At 42.3% G+C, this 27,167-nt stretch overlaps 1 protein-coding gene across 3 annotated transcripts in view; it reads left to right on the top strand.

Moving 5' to 3' along the window:
• The window catches only part of COLQ (collagen like tail subunit of asymmetric acetylcholinesterase), an 88,247-nt gene extending 61,417 nt beyond the window's left edge, over positions 1-26,830 (top strand). For all 3 annotated transcript variants that reach the window (XM_069960433.1, XM_069960434.1, XM_069960435.1), the window contains exons 8-17: positions 2,211-2,237; positions 5,391-5,435; positions 5,860-5,895; positions 10,636-10,716; positions 17,393-17,480; positions 17,790-17,908; positions 18,547-18,666; positions 19,533-19,638; positions 24,174-24,276; positions 25,013-26,830. In XM_069960433.1, coding sequence (XP_069816534.1) covers positions 2,211-2,237; positions 5,391-5,435; positions 5,860-5,895; positions 10,636-10,716; positions 17,393-17,480; positions 17,790-17,908; positions 18,547-18,666; positions 19,533-19,638; positions 24,174-24,276; positions 25,013-25,082 — 795 coding nt within the window. In that variant the 3' untranslated portion in view covers positions 25,083-26,830. The remainder of the gene's footprint in view (positions 1-2,210; positions 2,238-5,390; positions 5,436-5,859; positions 5,896-10,635; positions 10,717-17,392; positions 17,481-17,789; positions 17,909-18,546; positions 18,667-19,532; positions 19,639-24,173; positions 24,277-25,012) is intronic.
• Positions 26,831-27,167: the final 337 nt, after the last annotated feature.

Raw genomic sequence — 27,167 nt, forward strand, 5'->3', positions numbered from 1 at the left:
CATGTAAGGATGCACAGACGTGAATAGCAGTTAGTGGCTAATCAAACATTAAGCGTTGGTACAAAGTTCCTGTTGTTCTAACTTAAAACAGTAGATACAGCAAAGCAGGACCACCAGCGAACCATGTCCAACTCCCCCGTCACATGACTTTTTCTGGGACAAGTGCCCCAGCTGACCCCTTTATCATGCTACACAACTGGTAAAGGAAGTTGTGACCTGTCCATGCTAAATAAGTATACTATAGAGCAGAAAAATCCCGGCCAGATTTACTAAGAGGCGCACGGGAAGCTACGCCTCCTCCCTACCTTACTGCGCCCCCCTTCCCCTAACCCATTGGGCGAGCGGGGGATACAGCTGGCATAAGCCAGGATGAAGGTGGTGCGGATTTCATAAATGTCCCCCCTTTTGTTAACTTTAGAGTGGTCTTAGAGGCTAGTACAAAGAGCTTAGCGAATGAAAAATAGCTTTAAATGGAGTCTATAGATTGAATATTTAGGGTACAAACCCACTTGACGTATTTGCTGCGTGAATCAGTCTTAAAAATAAGCAGGCAAAACGCAGGTTGGCTTTATACAATTGTTCTGCGTTAAAATACGCAATTGCGTATTTTTGAAGCGTGAAGCTACATGTGTTTTTCGCACAGGTTGATAACAACTGATGCTTTGCTAACAACAAGCTTCATGCTTCAAAAATACGCAATTGCGTATTTTAACGCAGAACAATTGTATAAAGCCAACCTGCGTTTTGCCTGCTTATTTTTAAGACTGATTCACGCAGCAAATACGTCAAGTGGGTTTGTACCCTTAGTATAAAAATTGGCTTTAAAATTAAATAAACTAAAAAAATGGTAGGATTGAGCTTTAAGCTTTCTATTTTTTTTTTATTTATTTATGGGTTCAGTTCCACTGTAAGATCACTTACAAATGGTACAGCATAAATGGCAAAATGTTCCCTCTTCCTTCTAATAGAAGACCTACATACAGGTGCTTTCTCTTTGTGGATGCCTTTTAGGGTAACTAAGGTGGCACAGCTTATTAATTGTTGTGATAGTATTTTTTTTCTGTTTACTTGAATTATTAAGCTATATAACTTATGATGCTGCATTGCTAAGGGGAATATTTAATTATTTAAACCTGTCTGCAGAATATTCAACTTTTCATTCATAAATTAAATACAAATCATCTGTCATTCAGTCTTTCAATTTCAGCCATTAATCACCATCTATATTACCAATACAAAGTATAGCATAAATAGCAATTAGTCAGCAGTCTAGAGAAGTGTTTTTATGTTGTTGATCCTTCCAATGATATAACTGTTTAGTAATAAACTGAGCAACAGGGACGTTATGGCCACATTCCTACAGTATGCAATCAAAATCACGTCCACCATGCATTTACCATTAGCTGCACAATGTTGTCAAAAATCCTGCAGCTATCTGTCAATACATGGGGCATGTGGTTTATCTTGTAGATAGCATAGTATGTTTATCTTCTATACTTTTATGTCACCGCTATACTAAATCTAATACTAATTTTCTATATTTCTACAGTGCAAGATACAGGCCAAATTTTTACCTAGCATCATTGAAAATGGGTAGAATTTGGTCATGTATGGTCAGATTAGGCTACGTTGACATCTAATAAGTAGCCAATGCTATATATTCCAATACTGGCAGGAAGTTATGCTGATGTACTGTATATATTGTACAGTTCCCATGCTGGGAGCCAAATGTAATCTACTAGTGACCACACTTGGTCCATTTCAGAGCATATACTATATATATATTTTTTTTTTCTGTGGGACTTCAAAGTGCAAGCAATCCTATTTTGAAGTCATGCTCTGTCAGTAAGCCAACATATATTCCCAGAACGTTGGCTACTTATCATATGTGAACGTAGCCAACTGTAACTTTACTGTAGCAGTTAACCTGGGGTAATAAAACTACTTCTATCCTGACTAAGGTCTAATTTGTTTGTTTTTTTAGAACTGTAAGCATCATTACCAATTTGAATGATAACAATATCAGCGTAAATATGGTCAACTTGCTAAGGACAAACAAAAATTCTGTGTTGCAATACTTACAGTATCTGTCATGTGCTAGAATACCTCCATTGAGTGGATAATACAGCTTTGCTTATTATTTACCTACAGCATGTTTGATATGATGTTTCTTTTGCACAGTTAGATAATATGTCTGCCATTTCTTTAAGGGTTTTCCTGGCATGAGAGGAGAAAAGGTCAGTTGTCCTGCATAAGTACTAACAAGAGTTTGAGCTAATTTTTGAAGTAAGGAATTCTATAGATTGCAGTGTTCTATGATCATATAGTGTGAGCTGTTTACTGTGACTAGGAGAATAAATAAACTACTTTTGTAAATCACACGTACTGGAGAAGTAGAGTATAAACGGATATTGAAGGAGATTACTGACAGCTTCAGAATAAATAAACCTTGAGGGCATCTGATAGAAAATGAAGTTAAATGCTTCACTTTATAGCTAGAGGTATATACAGTAGCAAGAAGGACTGTGGTACTGGCGGGAAACTCCACGCCTCATGTCACTGTAACATGTAAAAAAAAAGTCGTTTTTAGATGACAGGTACAGTACGATCACTCTTGTGGCTATCTAGAGTTCACAGAACTCTAGACAACCCTACATAGGAAAAAAAAATACTATGTGTAAACGTAGCCAAAGTGTGACTTTATCTCTTGGTCAGCTACATTAAAATGATTTTCTCTAGTGAGTTATGATATTGTTTCAAGATCAAGGATACATGCAAATTAATTTGTCATTCCAGCATTTTCAGGTGGTTGTGTGCAGTGTTCAGTGGCAGATAGCATGCTCAATTGACAAAATGTGTCATGTATTGCATTTCAAAACATCCAAAGTTATGCTTGGAGATTTAAACCCCAATATTTCTGAATATATCATTGCCTCATTACATCATTTCTTATCCATCATCATAATTCTTACATGTCCAAAAAGATATATTTTCCTAACATGTTTACATCTCATTCAAAATTCATGCAGACATAGAATATTCTGCTGCTCTAGGTTTAATAGTACAGTATGCTGAATAGTAATGCTATTGTAATGGGGTTTAAAAAAATGGCCATTTTTTAATCTAATAATGTGTTCTATTAAAGCCTATGGGGAGTTTCCACCAGAGAACACAATGTTGTTTTTTCACTGACTTAAGTCAATCACATTCTTATATAAAAAGGCATTTTTTTATACCGATTTAATGGTTGCTTTTTTATTTTACTGTTTGTTACTCCTTAAAGTGACTCTGTACCCACAATCTGACCCCCCCCCAAACCACTTGTACCTTCGGATAGCTGCTTTTAATCCAAGATCTGTCCTGGGGTCCGTTTGGCAGGTGACGCAGTTATTGTCCTAAAAAAAATACTTTTAAATTTGAAGCCCCGCGCCCAACGGCAGTATCTGTGCCCTAACTTTGCACCACCCCTCCGTCCCTCCTCCCCACCCTCTTCATCATTAGGAATGCCACTGGAACATTTTCTCCTTGCTGAACATTGCACAGGTCCTTAACGGTCCAGCCCATGTGCTGGACTGCCACAGGTGGGGAATAGGAGGCAATCTGCCTGGAGCATTCCTAATGATGAAGAGGATGGGGAAGGGGGACAGAGAGGTTGTGTAAAGTTAGGGCACAGATTCTCCCATTTGGCACGGGCTTCAAGTTTAAAGTATTTTTTAGGACAATAACTGCATCACCTGCCGAACGGACCCCAGGACAGATCTTGGATTAAAAGCAGCTATCCGAAGGTACAAGTGGTTTGGAGGGGTCAGATTGTGGGTACAGAGTCGCTTTAGGGTATGTGCACACTGGTTAGAAGAGACGAAAACTCTGTCGCGCAATCCGTCGCTCACGTCCACTCGTGGACAGTGGCGGGCGCGCGTGTCTCCGCCCCTGTCATAGACTCCATTCTATGCATGGGTGGATTCTTTCCTCTGTCCAAAGAATGAACTTGATCATTCTTTAGACAGAGGAAGGAATTCGCCCGTGCATAGAATGGAGTCTATGACACGGGTGGAGACACGCGCGCCCGCCGCTATCCGCGAGCGGACACGAGCAATGGATTACTTGAGAAGTGTGCACATACCCTTAGGGTGTATGCACACTAAGAAAATCACACAGATAACTTGCCGCAGATTCCGTCACTTCACCCCCGCGCTCCCACTTGAAGTTCCGCCAGTCCCATAGGCTTCATTCTATGCGTAGGCAGATTCCACCGTCTGCCTAAAGAATTGTCTTGTCAAGTCTTTGGGTAGAAGACAGAATCCGCCTTCCCATAGAATGGTGTCTATGGGATGGGAGGAGAGTGAAGTGGGAGCGCGTGGGAGCGAGCGACGGAATCCGCAGCAAGTTATCCGCCTGATTTCCTTAGTGTGCATACACCCTAAGAGGGTAATCCCATCTCAGTAAGCTTTCCACAGCCTAGGGGATGACAAGCAGATCGGTAGGCGTTCCAACTGCAGGGGCCCCTACTGATCCTCAGAATGGGAACAAAATCATCCCAGGAATGAATGGTGCAGACTGTCTGTGTAGCCATCGTTCCATTCACTGTCTATGCGGCCACTGAACCAGATAGGTCTGATGGGCCATTGACAATAAATGGTGGGGTGGCCATGCAGACACAGCCTGAACCATTCGTTCCAAGGACAATTATGCTCCCGTCCTCAGAATCAGTGGGCATCCCCTGATGTGCTTATTATAACCTATACTGGGGATAAGGGATAATTTACTGAGATGAAAATACCCCTTTAGGCTATGTTCACACAACGTATATATTTTCGTAAAATCACGGCCGTTAAGAAAATATACGTTACCTCTCCGTCTATGGGCGGAGCATACACACATAGTATACACTCCGGCCGGGATCCCTAGCGGCGCCGCAAACAACTGACATGCCAGTTTTCTGCAGCCGCTATTCATTATAGCTGAGAGTTCTGATGCAGGTACTGCAGTACCGGCTGGGATGATCTTTTCAGAGGCCGGCCGTTCTGTGACCCGGCCGGGTCACGGAATGGCCGGTCTCTTACGATGTGTGCACATAGCCTGAATGTGTTTAGTTAAATCTAGGGATGGTCTGAACCGAGTTTGGTTCGGGTTCGTATGAACCTGAACTCTCTGTAATGATTCCCGCTGTCTGCCCTCTCCGTGGAGAGGGTGGATACAGCGGGAGGACCACCTGGAAAACTGGGATACAGCCATAGCCATAGGCTGTATCCCAGTTTTCCAGGTGGTCCTCCCGCTGGCGAGCGTTCGGGTTCATACCAACACGAACCTCGGCAGTTTCAGACCATCCCTAGTTAAATCACTTAATGGTATATACTTTCCAATATTTACTTCCATATCTTTACATCCAGGGTGTCAAAGGAGACATGGGTGAAAAGGGACCCAAAGGTGAACAGGTAGGACGCTAAAGTGACTTGGTATAAATGTTGGTAAAATGTTGTTCCAACTTGTGAATAAGAGTGCTAGGCTACACTAATGCTATACAAATAAAAAGTTTACCAGCGAACAGGTGGACTACATTTGGTCTATTAATGACTATGGGCATGCTTCAGGGATACCGTATAATACAGTGAAATGTCATTTGGAAAAAGAAGGTGAATGGAACCTTAGTATGATTTTACAGTTCCAATACAATGTGATTATGCCCCCGAAAACCTAAGATTTATTATCCAGCATTGTGTAAAATAATAGCATGGGAGATTACTGCATGTGTCCCGGTAACACAGTGGGGCTACAGCTTAGGGAGTACTGAAATAGCCAAGGAATTTGGAACTTGCTTCACCAAAGAGATATTCTTATATTTCTGTTTATCCTTTGCAGGGCTTTATGGGTCTTCCAGGAATGCTTGGGCAAAAAGTAAGTGTTTCCATACTTAACTTTTATTAGGTACTTCACAAGCCATGGAAAGAAAGCTGTATCATTTGAGTTTGTTGTTCCAGAACTATAAACCAGCTCTAATCTTTCTTCTTCAGTTGGCAAACCTTTAGTGTGGTAATACAGTAATGATGGTATAACAGTTCAATAACTTTGTAAGTAAGTTGTGCTATATCCCACATCAGAGCCATAACTTCCTACGTCAGTGTATTATGCTATGCCATAAGTGTTTCCTAGATGCATGTCCCACCACCTCTGAAACCTGCACCTGTCTTTAGATTGAGGGCTGCCAGAGGTAGACGGCATGTCAAAAACTGCCAAATCTAGTGACTTATGCAATTTGCCTATTCAGGGGCGTAGCTAGGATTCATGGGGCTTGCCTGCAGCCACAAGATTTACTGGCGGAGCAGAGAGCCAATGGCTGCCCATTAGGCCCCTTATGGTTAAATACATAGGTGTAGGAGCAGACTACCTTCTACTTAACCCCTTATGTACTGCAGTGTGTAAGTGACCCAATGTTCTTTTACATTCTGCAACACAAAAAAGAGTTAAAAAGGAAGACAAGGAGATCTCTGCTTCACTGCTAGTGCACTGATAACCCCTGACCTCTGCATGGAGCGCCGCACATTTTCCTACTTGATTGCAGCAGCTTAACAGAGGTCAGGGGTTATTAGAGCAGTAAGAAGATATCTCCTTGTCCTTAGTAACCCTTTTTTATGTTGCAGCATGTAAGTGATCACTGAGCCACTTACACACTGCAGTAGATAAGGGGTTAAGCAGAAGAACACAGGATGGCTCTTATCTTCCATTTGCATCCCGGGGCCCCCCTCCTGCACGGCCACATAGCAGCTGCCTGCCTTGCCTTTATGGTAACTATGCCACTACTCCTATTGATTTAATAGGAGTTGTGCTAATAGTGCAGCCTGTGAGCTACTCTTTTTATGTAACTCCAGGAGAACACCAAAGCCTGCAGAATTTTGAATTCAGCTCTGGACTATAATAGAGCATCTAATTCAGAATCAATACAAAACAAATAAAGCAACATACATGCACAATTTTACAATTTGTGAAATAAAATGTGCATGCTATATGCTGTAACCTTTAACTCCATCGAATTAAACCTACAGTGTCCCTTTACAAATCTGAGCTGTGCATCCACAAACATTTATGTTAGCATTAATAAAGACTGATTTTCTGTTGTGGTAATTCCTAATAAATTATAACTACAGCTGACTACAGGAAGAGATGTGAGTAATAATATGGTTGGGTGCTCTTCAGGGATTCCATACCTCATTTACTGTCTCATGTTACAATCATTTACCCTTTGCTTTATGAACTTGTGTCACCTCACAGCCTGACTTCCATGCACTTTTGACAGTGAAGAAGCTGCAATGCATTTACATTATCCGCATTACAGCTCTTAATAAGTAGCTAAATATAGCGTAACTTACTGGCAACCACTATGTTAGCCGTCTTAATCATATAATTTCTAAATAAGGATCATCCTAAGGAGATGTGTTTTGTTTCTCTAACTTGAGGAGGAGCCTACCAAGGGAAAATGATATAATGACTATAATTTAGTCTAGAGGTAGACAATAATTGCATTCATGTTGGCTTTGGAAACCAGAATTGGAATGATAATTTATGGTAAGATGTATTAACCTCAGCTTTCCCAGACACAAAAATTTACAGAAATAAAGGCACAAATTACTCAGTTCATTTGTAGCATACAGATTACGAAATAAATGTAGACATTAACAAAGGCGTTGTTCAAATGTAACCATATTAGGTTTTCCAGATACCTTATTGCTGAGACCTGCTGTGATCAGGAGATATAACCAGGGGGAGAGCATGGCAGCCATGCTAACAATTCTGTGGCTGTATCTCCTGATCAGCTAATTCCAACAATGTAAATCTATGAGGCTCAGTAGCGAAATTTGGGGAGGGGCAGGGGGGGCGATGCAGGGATCACCCGGGGATCCGCAGCACACCTGTCCCGGATCCCCAGGGGTGGCCCCACTCACTTGTGCAGCGCTGACAGGAAGCTGAGGCTACAGAGAGACGCAGCGTCTCACTGTCTGTGCCGGAAGATCAGAGTAAGAGAGGAGAGCGGGGTCTGCAGAGCAGCAGCAGCATCCAGGCAGCGTGTGAGAGGGAAGTTTACTTTTTTCATGGGGTTAATCAGTGGTGATGGGGCCCATGAATGTTTGCAATCACTTTGCTTTTGGGCTGCAGCAGGATGCAGGGCAGCACTATCTGCTTCTCCCATACAATCTGCACAGTCCGTGCAGGCACCAAGACTACAGGCAGCAGTATAGACTGCACAACTATTGCTGCTTCTGTCTCTGTGCCTGAAGGGACTGTGCGGGGATCGCCCATGTACAGTAGTGGAGCAGTGTTTCTTATCATCCTCCAGCAGGACCCTGCAGTTTCCTTCTCCATTTGATCCCCTCAATACAAAAGATGCAACTGTTTGGAGCTATAGACTCCAATAGGAGCCCCCCTGCCACATCCATCAGCCCCTGGAGTACAAGTCCTGCCATCACATGGTACTGTGCACCCAGCACACAGGACAGGCAGAGCTGGTAGGGGCAGAGAGCTCACAGACACTGCTACCACACACTAAAGTTGCACTTACATGTTGCTGTGAAAGGAGAATAGATCCTGGCCTGATCTGTGAGGGATCCACTCACTGGTCCTGTTGTCAGCTCATCCTCTCATCTGACTGCAGCAGCAGGGACCTGGAGTTACCTCAGAGGATTCTCATTACATGTCCTATCATCACTGGTGATGTACTACCTGCAAGCTGAACCCCTCCCCACTGTTCAGGTAAATAAAGCCTATCTATCTACTATCTATCTATCTATCTATCTCCTATCTATCTATCTATCTATCTCCTATCTATCTATCTATCTATCTATCTCCTATCTATCTATCTATCTATCTATCTATCTATCTATCTCCTATCTATCTATCTATCTATCTATCTATCTATCTATCTATCTATCTATCTATCTCCTATCTATCTATCATCTATCTATCTTCTATCTATCTATCTATCTATCTATCTATTTATCTATCTATCTATCTATCTATCTATCTATCTATCTATCCATCTCCTATCTATCTATCTATCTATCTATCTATCTATCTATCTATCTATCTATCTATCTATCTATCTATCCCATCCCAATCTCTATTTCCTGTTTTATCTATCTTCCTTTTGCCCTAATGTCAGGAACCCCCCTCCCCCCCCCCCCCCCCCAACAAACACTATCCTATACTCATACACCTGCAACTCACAGAAAGAGGGAGCCCAGATTTGGAGGACGGCCCGGGGCCTATGGACTACTCCGCCACTGGGGTTTATGCTAAAGGGGAGGACAAATGCTGTATGGGGCTGCATAATATGAGGGGGTCAATACTGTATGCGGCTGCACAGACAGAAGGGGTTAATATTGTATGCCGTATAGCATGGGTCTCCAAACTGCGGCCCTCCAGCTGTTGCAAAACTACATTTCCCTTCATGCCTGGACAGCCAAATCCAAAGCTTTAGCTGTCCGGGCATGATGGGAGTTGTGGTTACGCAACAGTTGGAGGGCCGCAGTTTGGAGACCCATGCCATATAGTATTAACGTCCTCTGTCTATGCAGCTTTGTATAGCCCTCTCTGTAGTATTAACCTCCTGTGTGCAGTCCCATATAGTATATGGAGCTACACAGGGCAGCTAATACTATTGAGCAGGCTGCAAAAAGGGGGTTAATACTAGAGATAAGCGTATCTACATTAGGAAGGAAGCGAATCGCTTCATCCCTATCTGCATTCTGCTCATCAGGCTGCAGGCTTTTAAATCTGCTCTGTTACCTACAGCTCCTGCCCAGGTTCTGGGAAAGGATGGATCCAGTCCTGGAAAACTGGGAGAAGTTTCCCAGGAGTGGATCCATGCTGGTATGGGGTTTGTGTTATGAAGGATTGGCACAACATAGGCACTTTTTTCCAAAATCAGCATCACCCTTGTAGTGTGTGGTATTAAAACCTGGCTCAATTCACTTCAGTGGAAATGAAATTCAATACCACACTTAGCCTGAGGGCAGGGGTGGTGCTGTTTCTGGAAGAGAACAGCCAAGATTTTTTTAAATCCTGGATAACCCCTTTAATTTAGAGTGATTATACGTAGAGAGCCGTTTACACTGTTCTAAATCCTTCACATTCACTGAGAGTTATGTACTGTAAAATATACCCTTCATTATGCAGAAACCATTGCTGTCTGTCATTGTTCCCTATGTGGGTTGGGGGCCCACTCAGATTTACTCGCCCCCCTTAGACTGAGCCCCTAGCTACGCCCCTGATGAGGCTACATTGTCAGAATTAGTGAGCGGCTGTGGAAGTTCATTGCGCTGCTGCTGTGCTTTCTCCTCAGTTATATCTCCTGATCACATTAGATCTCAGCAATGAGACCCACTGCAATCAATAACTTTTGACATGCCTCATGACATGTCAAAAGTTATTTTTGATGACAGGTACTCTTTGACCTGATATATGTGACCAGATCCATCTTTTATCTCTTATTTCTTTTAAGCCTAATTTTTATTAGGCATAGTTTTCCTTGAAATCTTTTCCTGTAGCATACAGATGTATGAAATAAATAAAGTAGTGTAACCCCAGGTACTGCATGTGATACTAGTGATTCTTAACTAATTGTTGGTTTCTTTTATGTAAAAGGGAGAGATGGGCCCAAAAGGAGAACCAGGAATTCCAGGAAATAGAGGACCTACTGGTAGGCCTGGAAAGCGAGGAAAACAGGTACTGACACTTACTTATATCTTATTCTGATACAATGTACATTGTTGTATAAAGGAATCCACCATTGAACTGAAATCACCTTAGTGTTGAGCTAAGCTTCAAATTATTTTATTATCCCAGATCCCAAACACTTAGCATTTTCAGCAGATGGGACTGCATTCTCAATATGACAGTTTCTCTTTGAAGCGGCACTATCAGCAGGTTCGGGCCAGTGAACCTACTGATATGATCCACCCGCTATTTAATTCAGGACCGCAGTGCCGCTGTTCATACTCTTGTGGGGTACGGTACTGGGCAGATTTTGGATGATTGCTGATATGCTTATTAGCGGGTTCCAAGCATTTGGGGCATTCCCCGTCTGCCCGGAGTACCCGTTCGGCCCGCCTAGCTTGCCCTCCTGGCCCGCCTACTATGCATATTCATATATGCATAGTTAGGCCGTTTGTTACAGGCTGCTCCCTGCACATGCGCAGTAAAAAACAGCCTAACTATGCATATATAAATATCCATAGTAGGCGGGCCGGGAGGGCAGGCTAGGCGGGCTGAGCAGGTGCTCCGGGCGGACGGGGAACGCCCCAAATGCTCGGAACCCGCTAATTAGCAAATCAGCAATCACCCAAAATCTTCCCAGTACCTTACCCCACAAGAGTATGAACAGCGGCACTGCGGTCCTTAGGTAAATAGCGGCTGGCTCATATCAGCAGGTTCACTGGCCCGAACCTGCTGATAGTGCTGCTTTAAAGAAAGAATCTCTGGGATTTGTTGTATGTATTTTCCGCCTACTTAATTATTGCCTATAGAAGTACTTTACTGCTCTATAATGTCCTCTATGTTGCTGATAATTCTGAGGGTGTTCTATAGAGATATTCTCTATATCTCCTCTCCTGTGTGTGTGCAATGTATGGGAGATATAATGGCCTGTGCTACTCCTAATGTACACACATGTCATAAAAGGTCACCTGAAAGTACAGGTAAGGAAGTATATAAAAAAGTAATAATTTTTGTAATTACTGCTGGCTTTTAACAAAGTTTATAATGGAAGGTGCTCTTTAAATGAATAAAATGATGCATGTTTTTTTTTAATACAGCTCTGGAATATCATACTGGAAGAGCTGATATATTATGTTACTAAGTCAATGTTTACCAGTGGTTGACTCTCTGGAGTGTAATATGATTTATTGGATCCATTAAAAAAAATAAGTGTGAACTCTGAAACCTTCTGTTCCGATGATCCTTGCTAGTAAGAAGATATTATAAGGGTTCTGATGTCTAATGATTTATACACACATTTATAGCTTGTGCTGTTTCAGCAAAAGACATGTGGTGACATCATGCAGTTCATAGTCAGTTTATATAGAGGAAAGGTTAACTTTTTTTTTTTTATTTGACAAATAATGATAAAATAAAAAAAAATGAACCGCAAATTAAGATAACTTTCTGAAATAATATTCAATATTCTCTAAATTATCCCAGTGGGAGTTCTTCTTTCAATTTGCCAGGCAAAATCTATTAATGACTTATCTTCGAGATAGGTCACCAATGCCACATCAGTGTGTTGCTGAAATCCAACACCCCTGTCGATCGGCTGTTCATTGGAGATGTAGCACCAGCATACACTGTGAATGGAGCAGAAAGCAAACTCTGTACATTGTGCAGAGATTTTTCTGGGTCACTGCAGGTCAGCTTCCATTGAAGTGAATAAGAGCTGAGCTTTAGCACCACCAAATGGAGCCAGGGCTTTCAGCTTATGTTCACTGTGTACATGGTGGCTGGTGTTGACAGCTGACTATTGACGGCTGCTGACTGACGGCTAATGATTAGTCAATATCATCAATATCTGAAATTGGAGAACCCCTTTAAGCTATGCAGATTTTTAATTGTCATCTCTGTATCCTAATGGCACAATAAACCAGAAAAATAAACCAAAAATTTGTTTTAGGTTGGACCACTGTGCTTTTTTTTCCTCCCAGGTCAAATTTCTTGACTCACCCCTGTTTGCTAAAGATATAGGGTTTTCTTTGTCCTGTCAATTGTCTGTGTAATATTAGCGGGTATCCCTGTACAGTGGAACAGAATTGGTATACTGCACATGCAAATGGTCTCTTCTTGGTTTAATTCTCCACCAGACCGACATTTGGTGCCAAGTGATCTCTTCTTATTGTGTTGTGTATAACCATGATTGTTGGGAGGGGATTCAAATATAGAAGAATGGCTTACAAACACACACACACACACACACACACATATATATATATATATATATAGATGTTACTTCCCCTCGATTTGAGAGCCATTTTTAACATTTACCCCTACACTTTATTTTATTAAATGATGAGTGGCATCCTGTGGCATCCATCAATGTATATTATTAACATATTAAGGATTCAAATGTATAAGGATTCTTATTTATCCCTGCAAGTTATGTGTCAAAGTGACTTTGTCTAATGGATTCTTCTCTAGCAGAAGGTAAACAAGACCAACATGTCCTCTATTCTTACTAGAATTGTGTGACCAAATAGCTAAGTACTAAGCTGTGGTGCCAATCACTGCCCACCGCTGGGCCCAGTTATTAGACACACTTGCAGAGGTTCCCTTGATACTACTCTCTTTGTGGTGTTTATAACTAGGTTAAAAAGTTGCTGTCCTCTTTGGACTATCTGAGGCAGGCCAGACACTCTGAAGAAAGTTTATAATTGTTCCAAGTCTTCTGTATTTGGAAATAATGGTTGTATTTAACCATTATGTATTTAAATGTATGTATTTAACTTTTCTCCTCTTTGATCATTAAATATCTACTTTTGTGGTGACTACCTCACCCTCATTTAAGATTCAATACATTTGAGGTTTTTATCAAATCATAAAAAGAAGTTGAAAGTTTTGCTACCAAAGATGGTACGAGTAGTTACGAGGATCTAGGGTTGTTACACGGGTGAGATGGGCATTGTGTTAAATTTTTTTACTTAATTAAGTGTATGAACAATTAAACAGTGTGTGTTAATATCACATTTTGCTTCTGAAATCAATCTCTGTGAACCATTTACAAAATTAGGTAGTAATCTAGGGGAAATGGGTTATAGTGATTTCATTGCTGTTGTTGTCTAGGAATGAGCACATTATGGCTGCTTTCATGAGCTCATTTTATGAACCTTTTCAGTTCCATAAAATATAAATGCCAGGCGTCTGATTACCTTTTACACTAATAACATGGTATAGTGCTGTGTACCAGGGGCGTTGCTAGGGTCCTAAAACATCCGGGGCTCTCTTAGTGCCGTCATAAGCGGTTAGAGAAGGAGCCCAGCGCGGAAGCTAGTAACCCCAATGACCACTCTATTAGCCCAGCTCTATATCTGCCACTCATAATAACTGTGGCTAAACAGACACAAGCAGCCACCCGCCCTGGGCTCCTGTCAGGGTCACTGTCATCGGTAATGGTGCACACCGCTGCCCAGGAAGCTCCTTCACAGCTCCCCCTGTACACACAGCCTCTGGGAGGTCTGCCCTAGCTCCTATCCTCTAGGCCAGTGTTGTTTACCAACATTTTCTACTTCAGGGAACTTCTACCAGATAACATTCTACAAAATGCAGAAACCTCATTCAGTGACTAACAGGTGACGTCTTTTTTGATCTGAGATGTTCTCTTTCCCTTTCCTCCATCTGGCCCAGACCACCATGATTATTTCTTTCAGCTGCAATTCATCTTTTTAGAACCTGCCAGACAAACATATTAGGCTCCGCATTTTTCCTTCAATTTCCTTCCCTTTTTCCTCCTATAGACTGCCAAATGTAGTAATTCCACAGCCTGGTGTAAGTAAGTAGGTAGGTAAGTGTGTTGCCCCCTGTATGTAGGATACTCTGCTGTGCCCCCATATAGTTTTAATGTCCATTGTTGTGCCCCATAGTAATAATGCCTCCTGCTTTGTTACCCCACATTGTAAAATGTCCTCTGCTGTGCACCCCCACAGTAATAATGCCTTCTATATAGTAATAATGTCTCCTGCTGTGCTCCACCATATAGGTATAATGTCTCCTTATGTACCCTCCATATAGTAATAATGTCCCCTATGCCTCCATATAGTAATAATGTCCCCTGCTGTGCCTCCATATAGTAATAATGCCCCATGCTGTGCCCTCATATAGTAATAATGCCCCTGCTGTCCCCTCCATGTAGTAATAATGCCCCCATTGTGCCTCCCATATTGTAATATTGCCCCCTATATAGTAATAATGTCCCCTTCTGTGCCCCATAGTAGAAATGCCTCCTGCTTTACCCTCCCTATGGCAATAATGCCCCCTCTGCTGTGCCCCCAATATAGTAATAATACACCTGCCGTACATACCATAGTAATAAAGTTCCCCTCCTGTCTGCAATTAACCCGATCGCCCATCCATACACACAATATCCCACCTGACCCCCCCACACACACTCTACCCCACCTGACCCCCCCCCCACATACACACACTACCCCACCTGACCCCCCCACTCACACTACCCCACCTGACCCCCCACACACACACACTACCCCACCTGACCCCCCCACACACATTACCCTACCTGACCCCCATACACACTACCCCACCTGATCCCCCCCATACACACTACCCCTCCTGATCCCCCCCTCCAACACACTTACATCTTATGCATCAAGATAGCACCATTCGCCTCCCCTGTGCTTCCCCCCTGCCTCCCCTGGTGCTTCTCCCCTCTGCCTTCCCCCAGTGCTTCCCCCCCAATGCCTCTCCCCTCTGCCTCCCCCAATGCTTCTTTCCTCTGCCTCCCCCCAATGATTCTCCCCAATGCTTCTCCCCTCTGCCTCTCCCCAATGCTTCTCCCCTCTGCCTCTCCCCAATGCTTCTCCCCTCTGCCTCCCTGTGCTTCTGCCTTCCCCATGCTTCTCCCCCCTGCCTCCTCACCTCCACCGAGATAGGCGCTGCAACAGTGGTAGTGGCAGCCTCTCCTACTGCCCACCTGACGTAGCACCCGGACATGCTCCTCCAATCCAATCAGCGGAGAGCGGGAGCGCGGGGCCGCTGCGGCAGGCCGCGGTGCACGCATCCAATCACCGGGCAGGTAGTATAGAGGCGGAGGGTCTGCTGAGGCGACTTGCAAAATCGGGACAGCAAAGATCCGGGGCAGCAGGCATTTTATTTAAAACTGCCTAGCCACGCCACTGCTGTGTACTATGCACCCAAACAACCCCCGACACTATTCTCAACCCAAACACAATACATTTAGCTTTTGTCAGAGAGTGGAAACTTTTACTAATATATACTACAGGATGTTGTTCTGAAAAGGCACGTTATATCTCTCTGCTCTCAGGCATTAGAAATGTACTCCAATTTACTTACAAGCAATGCTTATTTCTGGGCGCCACTATGTGTACACAACGTCTTTTTTGGCTGTATTTTGCATAATACGCCCATATCTTTGCTTCAAAATGACCACCACCCAAAAAAGATGGAAAAGATGTTGTGGGTACATAGGCTAACAGTGAATAAAAATCATATTCTGGTTATATGGATAATGTACATCATTGAGATGTAGGCAGTTTCCTGCCTATGTATATTTATTAATGCTTCTGTTTTCATTAAAAGCAAGATAACTAGGGTTGAGTTTTATAGTACAATAGGGTTGAGTTTTCTAGTACGATATTGTCTTTATATATTATTACTACTCTTTCCAACCTTATTAAGTATGTAACTATATCATCTTCTGTAATGTTCAGTGATGTGACTAACAAAGCTATAGATGAGACATCTGATATTGATACATTATTACATCTGTAAGTAGCTTTTGGTTGGGATAGTAGAAGAAATGTTGACCTTTGTAACGCCTGGAGTAGTGGATCCACTGAACCGTCACTAGCGATGGCACTAACCTCACCAGGGAGCGGAGTCTAAGGGGCTGCTGGTTTTCACCAGAGCCCGCCGCAAGGCGGGACGGACTTGCTGCGGCAGGCGACCCCCAGGTCGCTACCCCTGGCTTGGTTGCTCGTGACGGCAGGCGAGGCGTGGCAGGAGCAGTAGGCAGGAGATAGTGCAGGCAGAGGTCTGTAGGCGGACAGGACTCAGGAACAATGGGAAGGCAGCGGGCAAGGACTAGGGACAAGGACTGCGGACAGGAACAGGGAACAAGGACTACGGTCAGGAACAACAGGGAGCTGGGCCGAACGCTATGGAAAGCATGCAGAGGCTCCAACACCTGTAGTGGGGCAGGGCTGGAATTTATAGGGAGTGATTAGTGCAACTACCCAATTAGGGGCGGACTGGCCCTTTAAATCTGAGACAGCCGGCGCGCGCGCGCCCTAGGAGGCGGGGACGCGCGCGCCGGCCGGCACAGACGGAGACAGGAGCGGGGCGAGGTAAGGCGCCCCCCGGGGCCGAACAGGTAGCAGCGCCGGGTCCCTGCACAAGGACCCCGGCGGCTGCATGGGGCAGAGGGAGGTCGCGGCGGCGGCCCGGAGCACGGGACGCCGCGGCCGTGACAATCTTATGGTTTTCCAATCACATTTTCTGTACCTGTTATAAATATAGATTTGCTGCAATTAACTTCAAAACCATTTTCTATGTATTTTAACCCCTTATAATATACATACATTCTGTATAAGCAGTGTCATAGTGTTTCATTTACACCAATGATCATTATCGGTAATAATTATAGTGTCTTTTGTTTTTATAGGGGGACAAGGGCATGACTGGTGCCATGGGACTTATGGGCCCACCTGGAAGACCAGGGTCTACTGGTCCACCTGGGCCACCAGGACCAGGTAAAATAGATTAATAACATACAAGATAAAACGCACATCCACACCAAGAATATCATTATAATTTTTATTCTGTGTAACAATAACACATCTAAATGAAATATAGAAGAAAAACAAATTATCATTACGCCTACATAGTAAAAAAAAAGTAATAAAAAAAAGTAGCATATATAGTAGAAAATATTATGTTGCGTATGTCAAATGCAATACATTTGCTCTTTGTGATTATATAACTTTTATTTATTTTCTTACACAGATGACACAAATGAATGTGTCACAGTTGTTTCTAAATATATAGTTACTCTTCCTCAGGGCAACTAGTTAATGGACCAAAAGGAGAGCGAGGGCTTCCTGGGCCTCCAGGGAGATGTCATTGCAAACATCCTCAGTCTGTTATTGATGAATCATTCAATGGTTATAACTATGCCAAGGTAATACTGTATTCTATACTGTAATGGAGCTGTGCCATGCCTATGTACATATCATGCCTATCATAAATATGAAATGACAAAAATTATGGAATCACCCAACATGTTCCCCCAGATTATTTTTTTTTACTGTTAGAGTGCATTCAAACATACAGGATCTGCAGCAGATTTAATGGCCCAAATTTGATTTGCTTTGAATCTGCGACTTCAAATCTGCACCATCAAAGTGTGTGATTCCACATTTTGTCCTGTACTTAGTCTGGAAAGTATGTCTTGTAATCTTGTGATATGGTTCATGAAGCCAGAGGGTTCAGCTAATAAAATGAGTGGTTTGATTTTCCACAAAGTAGGAACGTGGCTGACCATTCTTTATGTATGGTGATAGATAAAACAGGCCAAATTGCTGTTTATAAAGTGTCATGACATATTTCTTATATACAACACATCATTTCTCCATCTAGGAGTTATATCCAGGAATATAAAAAGGGTATTACATATTAACGGTGAACATATCACTTTCCCCTCATCTCTATTTACTGTTCATTACTGTCTCTTGCCTCATTTCTACACTTTTCTAAAATTGATAATGTCAGTCAGAAAATTCTTACCATTTTTTTTTATAATTTTTTTATTCATTCTAGATTTTTCTGGTCAACAGTATGGAGGAACTAGACAGGTTGGATACTGAGAATGCTTTAGCATTTTGTAAGGACCGAAAATCCCTTTATTTCAGAGATACAAATGGTTGGTTGCCTATACAGGTAAGAAATATTTTTTTATTTTTTTTTTGTGTTAAATATTTTTATTTTGGAAACTAATATTTCGAGCATTTGGTATTTTTTTTACATCTTTTACAATCCTCGAGCCCTTGAATTTTAAATTACAGGCCTAGAGGTGTACATTGATTATATAAGCATACCAGGTTTGCAGGCATGGATTTTGTGCGGCTTAGACTTTAGGTTTTCCAGGAAAAACTATTGATTGCCTATTCACAGGATAGGCTATCAGCAGTTGATTAATGGGTGCTGACACAGGTGGTACATTAAAAAAGCAGCCAGTGCCTGGGACCTGCAGCCACAATTCCTGTTGAAGTGAACAGGAATCCTGACCAGTCAACCACTTATAGCCTAGGAAGCCTCAGAGCCTCAGAGGTAAGGAGCAGATAGGGATCACAGAGGATGAGAGAACAGCTTAAAGGACCACTCCGGGCAGGACCAATTTTTTGTAAAATTTCCAAGGAGGGAGAGGCAGAAAGAAATTATGTGCACTCACCTCCCCAGCTCCAACGATGATGCCACGTACTGCCACTCCGGTCCCTTGGGTCACCGGGGTGCACGTTGTTTCTTTTAGCCTCCCCCTTCCCGGCACTTTCACAAAAATTGTCCTGCCCGGAGTTGTCCTTTAATGTATGTGACAATACCGAGTAGAAGTAATAGAGTGGAGACACAAGTGTAGTGGAGGCTCCATTCTAATTATTATAAATGTTTGTTACACCCCTGACATTTAGTAAAATTTCATGCCATGAAAGAAATAGTTCTGAATAATTGTTTATTATTTGTCAGGTTTATATTATACTGCCAATTCAGTAAAACATGTTGATAGTGGTGTATTTCCAATTTATTTTTAGCCAACAGCTACCCTATCTGATGCCGGTGGCACCTGCGGGGATGGCATAATCCAGTCAGGAGAGGAGTGTGATGATGGCAATAGAATTGCCACTGATAGCTGTATAGGTAAGTGTATTGAATAGACTGGGGCATGCTATATATAATTTTGGTTTTTATTGCAAAATTACATTCAAACAGTGATTACAAAATCAATATCCAGAAATACAATATAATAATAAATAAATAATTTACTAGAAAAAAAGTCAAATTCACTGGCAGAGGCCCTGGCAGTAAGTTAAAGGGGGTTGTCAGGTGAATTTTTTTTTTGGGGGGGGGGGGATGGGGGGCAGGGCGCTATATTCCCCCAATTATAAAGATCATAAACTAAACATATAGATACACCAAGCGCAGATAATTAGTGGGTCAGTCAGAATAAGGAGGATTATATAGGTGACAAATACCTGTATGGATATCCAGCTGGAAAGGTGAATATGTCACTTGCCCAGATGCCGATATCAATGGAGTTCAGCCGATGAAGGTGTCTGTGTACACTGAAATACATAGGATAACTTCTGGCTTGCACTAGGATCCATACCTAAGGAGAGTGACGTCACTCAGGATCTCACTTTTTTGCCACGGAAAACTGGACTGTGTGAACTTATGTGCAGTGCTACCGGCCGGAGCATCTGCCGAGTTCAGAAGATTTCTTCCCATTGATTAACTTCTCTACACTGCATAAAAGCTGGATGTGGACTTCGGCTGAACTCCATTGATATCGGCATCTGGGCAAGTGACATATTCACCTTTCCAGCTGGATTTCCATACAGGTATTTGTCACCTATATAATCCTCCTTATTCTGACTGACCCACTAATTATCTGCGCTGGGTGTATCTATATGTTTAGTTTACTTCTTAAAATCTGTTTATTAATACCCCATTCAATTCAGTAAAGTATTTTTAGCACATTAATAATATTTGGATTAATAATCATATCTTGCTCTTTGTGTTCTGGTACTATACAGCCTTTGGGTATGTACATGAAGAGAAAGACTTAACACTTAACCATGTTTAGCAGTGATGTTAACTTAATGTTAAAGGCTGATAAAGCCTGAAGTGATTATTGCCAAAAAAAGCTCTTAAAACAACTTTACTATGATATCAACCTCAACCAACCCATATATAACCAGCTGTATGAGATCAGTGACACCAAGGATATAATATACGTATGACATTTGCAAAAGGCACTATCTCTCCACATGATATATTACAGCAATAACATGTAACAGTATCACTGCCAATACTTCTGAGCAGAGACACTGCAGAGACTCTCCTTTACAATGTTCTATAATTCTCTCTCTGAACGTTGTTCAGCTGCCGCGATTCTTGTTCTTACAGAAGTGACGTCTTTAGGGTTGTCTGGAAACGGCCTAAAATTAGATCTACTAACTATCTATAGGGTTTGCAAGGTCTGCAGGCAAAAGTCAAGAATAAAGGAGGATCAGAAAGTGAGGATGATCATTGTGTATTGCTTAGACATTGGCGTTTCTATAGGCATCTAGAAGCCAACTCTCCCCCATTGTTCTATTGCAGCGTTTCCCAACCGGGGTGCCGCAGCACACTGGTGTGCCGTGAGAACCCGCCAGGGGTGCCACGGTATCCCGGTGGCAAATGCGTCACTGTCCCTTTAATATCCCTAGAAGCTGCAGCCGCGCAGCTTCTAGGGATATGCCGATCGGTTTGATGTTCCGCCCGCTCACACAGTGAGTGGAGGAAACATTCAATCGAGCAGAATGTCGGAGCAGGACCTGTCAGCGTCCTGCTCTGAAATTCACTCCCATAGGCCGCGGCACTTCATGCCAGCAGCCTATGGGACGCCGGGACGTGACCTCTCCGGCAGGCGTGATAATGTGACGTCATCACGTCTGCCAGAGGTTCAATCCCCGCGGCTCATAGGATGGAGCCTGAAGAGGAGGGAGAGCTGCTGCCTGCAGCCACACAGCGATTAGGTGAGTATGATGTTTTTTTTTTTTTTTTTTTTTTAACTATTGGTGCATATTGGTATACTGCAGGGGGCATTATTAATATATGGGGGCATACTGCAGGGGGCATTATTAATATATGGGGGCATACTGCAGGTGGCATTAATATATGGGGGCATACTGCAGGGGGCATTATTATTATATGGGGCATACTGCAGGGGGCATTAATATATGGGGGCATACTGCAGGGGACATTAATATATGGGGGCATATTGCGGGGGGCATTATTATTATATGGGGGCATACTGCAGGGGGCATTAATATATGGGGGCATACTGCAGGGGGCATTATTAATATATGGGGGCATACTGCAGGGGGCATTAATATATGGGGGCATACTGCAGGGGGCATTATTATTATATGGGGGCATACTGCAGGGGGCATTAATATATGGGGGCATACTGCAGGGGGCACTATTAATATATGGGGGCATACTGCAGGGGGCATTATTATTATATGGGGGCATACTGCAGGGGGCATTATTATATGGGGGCATACTGCAGCGGGCATTAATATATTGGGGCATACTGCAGGGGGCATTATTAATATATGGGGGCATACTGCAGGGGGCATTATTAATATATGGGGGCATACTGCAGGGGGCATTATTAATATATGGGGGCATACTGCAGGGGGCATTAATATATGGGGGCATACTGCAGGGGGCATTATTATTATATGGGGCATACTGCAGGGGGGCATTAATATATGGGGGCATACTGCAGGGGACATTAATATATGGGGGCATATTGCAGGGGGCATTATTAATATATGGGGGCATACTGCAGGGGGCATTAATATATGGGGGCATACTGCAGAGGGCATTATTAATATATGGGGGCATACTGCAGGGGGCATTAATATATGGGGGCATACTGCAGGGGGCATTATTATTATATGGGGGCATACTGCAGGGGGCATTATTATATGGGGGCATACTGCAGCGGGCATTAATATATTGGGGCATACTGCAGGGGGCATTATTAATATATGGGGGCATACTGCAGGGGGCATTATTATTATATGGGGGCATACTGCAGGGGGCATTATTATTATATGGGGGCATACTGCAGGGGGCATTATTATTATATGGGGGCATACTGCGGGTGGCATTATTATTATATGGGGGCATACTGCAAGTGGCATTATTACTGTATGAGGGCAAAGCAGGGGGCACTTGTACTCTGGCCTCATGGCCATAGTACTTCTCATTGTACCCCTTTATATTGCAGTATATGAGCCACATAATTATCAGCACCATATAGTGTGGCGCTATACAGTGCACATCACCACAGTATATGGTGCTGATAATTATGTGCTCATATACGTGGGACTGTATGTATGAGTTTACATGGGACTGTATATATATATATATATATATATATATATATATATATATATGGGAATACATGGGACTGTATGTATGAGGTTACATGGGATTGTATATATGAGGGGGTTATCCTTTTTTATTTCACTTTTTTAAAATAAATAATTTATTGAAAGGACCCCTGCCAGGCATATTTCACTCTTGAGGGCTTAAAAAGCAGCTCTTGTGGTGATAAGAAGCTGATTTAAAACCCCCAAGAGTGAACTCCGTGAACTATATGTATAATATGTACTGTTTTAGTGTCATTTTGTGCCATTTTGGTTGGTGGTGTGCCCCGGAATTTTTTAAGTATAAAAAGTGTGCCGCGGCTCAAAAAAGGTTGAAAATCACTGTTCTATTGAAATAACAGCACATCTGACTAAGCTATCTATGAACATCGAAGGGGTATTCCCATCACCTAAACTTTTGTTAGGTGATGAGAAATGCAAAAGAAAGCAGTTTTGCAAATGCATTGTGTCACAGAGATGTGTTTGTTAATTTCGTTTTCTTACTTGTTGCTTGGTGTATTAGAATTGTACATTGTGATATTGATCAGTGACTTTTATGACCCTCTGATATCCAGAGCTGGGACCTCCTACACTCTCCACAGGTGACTCTAGCTAGTGATATGCCCCTGCCCCACAGGAAATGGGGCAGGGTAGAATAGAGTGTGTGGGTGACTTTTTGTCTCTGATGGGGCAGATGTAGATGTGGCTGGACATGAGGAGAGTAAGGGTCATATTCTACGGGCCGAGGAGGGCCCGATCAACGATGTAAACGAGCGGCGATCTGCTAGATGAAGACAGAGCGGAGGACAAGCCCTGCAGCCAGGTAATGTATGCTGCTGCTGCTGTTTCTTCGCAAATCGTCGGTCGCCCGCCGCGCACTGCTATTCATCCATAGCGATGCGCGGTGGGGGAACGATGATTTTAGGTCTGGCCCTAAATGAACGATCAGCCGATGACACAATCATCGGCTGATCGTTCTCTCTATTTCACCGAACGATAATCGTCCGAATCGGGCCAAATGGGCCCGATCCGGCCGATTATCGTTACTGTGGAATAGGGCCCTAAGCTGCGGCGCTCTTCTCACCATGTTGCTGTGTATTTGATATGTGAAGCGTCCATTGCATATATATACGGTATATATATACCCACTGTAATGAAAGAAGAAAATGGCAATGGATTATTCAGGGTTTGTACAATGTCAATCCACTGGTAACAAAAGTAGTGATAATAAGGTGTTTTCTTCCTCAGAATGCAAGCGGGCCTTCTGCGGGGATGGCTTTCGGCAAGAAGGGGTGGAGGAATGCGATGGCAAAGACTTTGGCTATCAGTCATGCAGAACATATCTCCCAGGGTATGTTGTACTAATCTTTCTTATCTTTTCTAAAACGAAATCCTTCTTCTGTAGGGTTAAACTAATGCGTAGTCCATAAGCAGACAAACTGATAAATGTTATAGACGTTAGTCATAGGATGATTGTTAATCCTTTTATATCATTTTGCTGTGTTTCCCATTACTACTGGAATATCTGTAGCACCCATGGCAACTTTCATAATGCATTCAGCACTTGTGTATAGATCTGGTACCCTGTATGGTCTGGTACCCACAGGGACCCTGTATGAAGCTTCATGGGGTCCCTACAAGAGACCACTCTATTTGCCGCTATTTGATGAGACTGTTTTGTATCTGTACCTGTCTAATACTATATGTGATTAAGCAGGACACGTTTTTACTTGTGGATTCTTATACATGAGGGACAAAAACTCTATGTGACTTTTATTATGGTGAATGTACATGGAGGTAATGTATAGTAACATAGCAGATTGTTGGTACTGTGATACAGTTCCATACAAGCAAGGACATATTATCCAAATATGATCAGGTTGAAGCCTAAGCCAGAGGGAGTAGAGCCCATAATTTTTTTGCTGAAGCATTTCCAGTAACTGGCTGTGGCTGTATCAATGTTTTCCCAGGCTCCTTAAGGCTGCATCCAACTTCTTCAGCCACCAGTAATAAAATACCAAATATCAAATGCTCTGATGATTTATATCAAATGCTCTGATGATTTTGTTTCTCTTCTCTTCCAATAGATCTTATGGACAATTGCGATGCACAACCTATTGCTATATTGACTCTACACAGTGTCGATATTTCACATGAGATAGACATGGAAGGGAGAGGATGATTCACGATGTCACACATGCATCAGGTGCTATCGTACAAGAAATTCAACAAGACTGAGCAAAATGCTAAACTTAAAGTCTGAGTGAAGAATAATCTGCTGCTGATGGCTTTATAAGATTTGTTACAATTATGTCTGACTGGAAGAAATTGGACCACTGTATCCTGTCTTAATAGACCATGCCAAACAATACTTGCCAGCAAAGCTTGTGCACAGGAAACTCACTTACAGGACAAACTGCTGGGACAGCAAAATTTCACTCATCTGAAATATTGTATTAATAAGACAACATTACCTCGACTTAGCACTGTTATGTGGAAATCAGAGTTTTTTTTATTTCATTTTTCTTTTCTGCCAATTGCAATTGCGAAAAACCAAGCATACTCTGACTAGTGTTGTTTTTACGGAACACTAACCTCTTAATAATGATAATCATAATGTGAAAATGGAACGTACTGTAAAGACTTTGTCAATCAAAATTGTAGAAATTGAAAAAAAAATGGGGCTCTTCTCTCTCTCTATGGTGCACATAGACAGGAAATGAGAAGATGAGGAATGAGATTACTGGGAAGGAATGAAGGCTGCATGGAGCCGAGAATCAGGGCCTTGCCGTTTCATGTGGTCGAGTTGGACAAAACGTTGTAGACCAAAGACTCAGTTGTGTGATGCAGGAATTGTGCTGATGTTTGCAGCTTCTTAACCCATGTAATAGGACTAGAGGCAAAAGAACTGCATGTATAGGGTGACTAGTTATAGCCACAGTAGCAAAAGTTATAGGTAACATGGCGGAAAATAAAAAAAAATGTTAAATATTAGTAAAGTATATGAAAAATTTAGATAACTGAAATATTTTATAATTAATTATATGTATATAAGTATTATTACCCAGCAAATAAGTCTAACTAGCCTTCCTTGCTGCATAAAAATGTTTGCATAGAAATGGCACTATATATATCAGCCAGCTGTTATAACTAGAGGGGTTGTCCAGGGGTACATTTAGATAAAATGGTCTCCCGTCTTTCCTAAAATACTGCTTCTCTCGTCCATAGGTTGAATTTGGTATTGTTGTTCAGCCCTACGGAGCAGAGCTGCAGTACCATAAACAGCCCATAGGCAAGAGTGGCTGATTCTGGAGATTTTTTTCTAGTCCTAACCACTTAAAATGTCTTTTTTGCTTCTATTTGGTATCTTCCCATTTTCTGGCTGCTCCAGTGATTTCTTTTTTCTACTTATCACTTTTACCAACGTTACAGTATCAGTCACATGTTCTGCAGTGTCCTAGTGTTGTCATCGTTTTGTATAATGTCGGACAGTCTTGGCTCCATGTCTGTTTGGCAGGTTCCAAATATCGCTGTATTGTGCCTACGCTGTGTTAATGCTATTAGTGTACATGCTGCTTGTTCGATGAACATTTATTTATTCAATATTACAAGGTTTGACTTGACTGAAGAGCTCTAGACTGTTATATGCAGACTCTCAAATAATTTTTCTAATCCCTGCCTGATCTCACCACATATGGATCGGTTTACAGAAACTGAAGTTGTAACATTAGTAATAGCAGGTGAAGAATTGACGTGCATGTCTTTACGAATTTGGTGACAGCATCTCGACAACAAACTCAAAAAGTAATGAAATGCAAAGAAGATGCATTAATATATGTAGTGTTTGTATGCATTTATGTCATTGTATCAACTGGAATCTTCTTTACCTGCATGCCCTTTACCAACTCCCAATAAAAGAAAACAAGTTGCTATCTGCGTCATTAATCTCTTTGTTTTCCAATAGCTCTATGTAGTATCTTCTTCCTAAGAACAATGACCCAGTGATTTTGATATGAAGGGGAACAACTCTTAAATACTACTAAAAGCAATACTGTATTCACAAATAGAGATGATCGAACATCTGGATTTTGCAGGTTCGAGCAAACTTAAACCTTCAGCATTTGATTACCGATGCCTTCCCGTTCCGTGGCGAAGAAGGAAACAGCTCAAGTACCACCTGGAATTCCGGGATACAGCCTTGGTAATAGGCTGTATCCCGGAATTCCAGGTGGTACCCGGGCT

Source organism: Dendropsophus ebraccatus, chromosome 2 (assembly GCF_027789765.1).
Source record: "Dendropsophus ebraccatus isolate aDenEbr1 chromosome 2, aDenEbr1.pat, whole genome shotgun sequence".
NCBI lineage: Eukaryota > Metazoa > Chordata > Amphibia > Anura > Hylidae > Dendropsophus > Dendropsophus ebraccatus.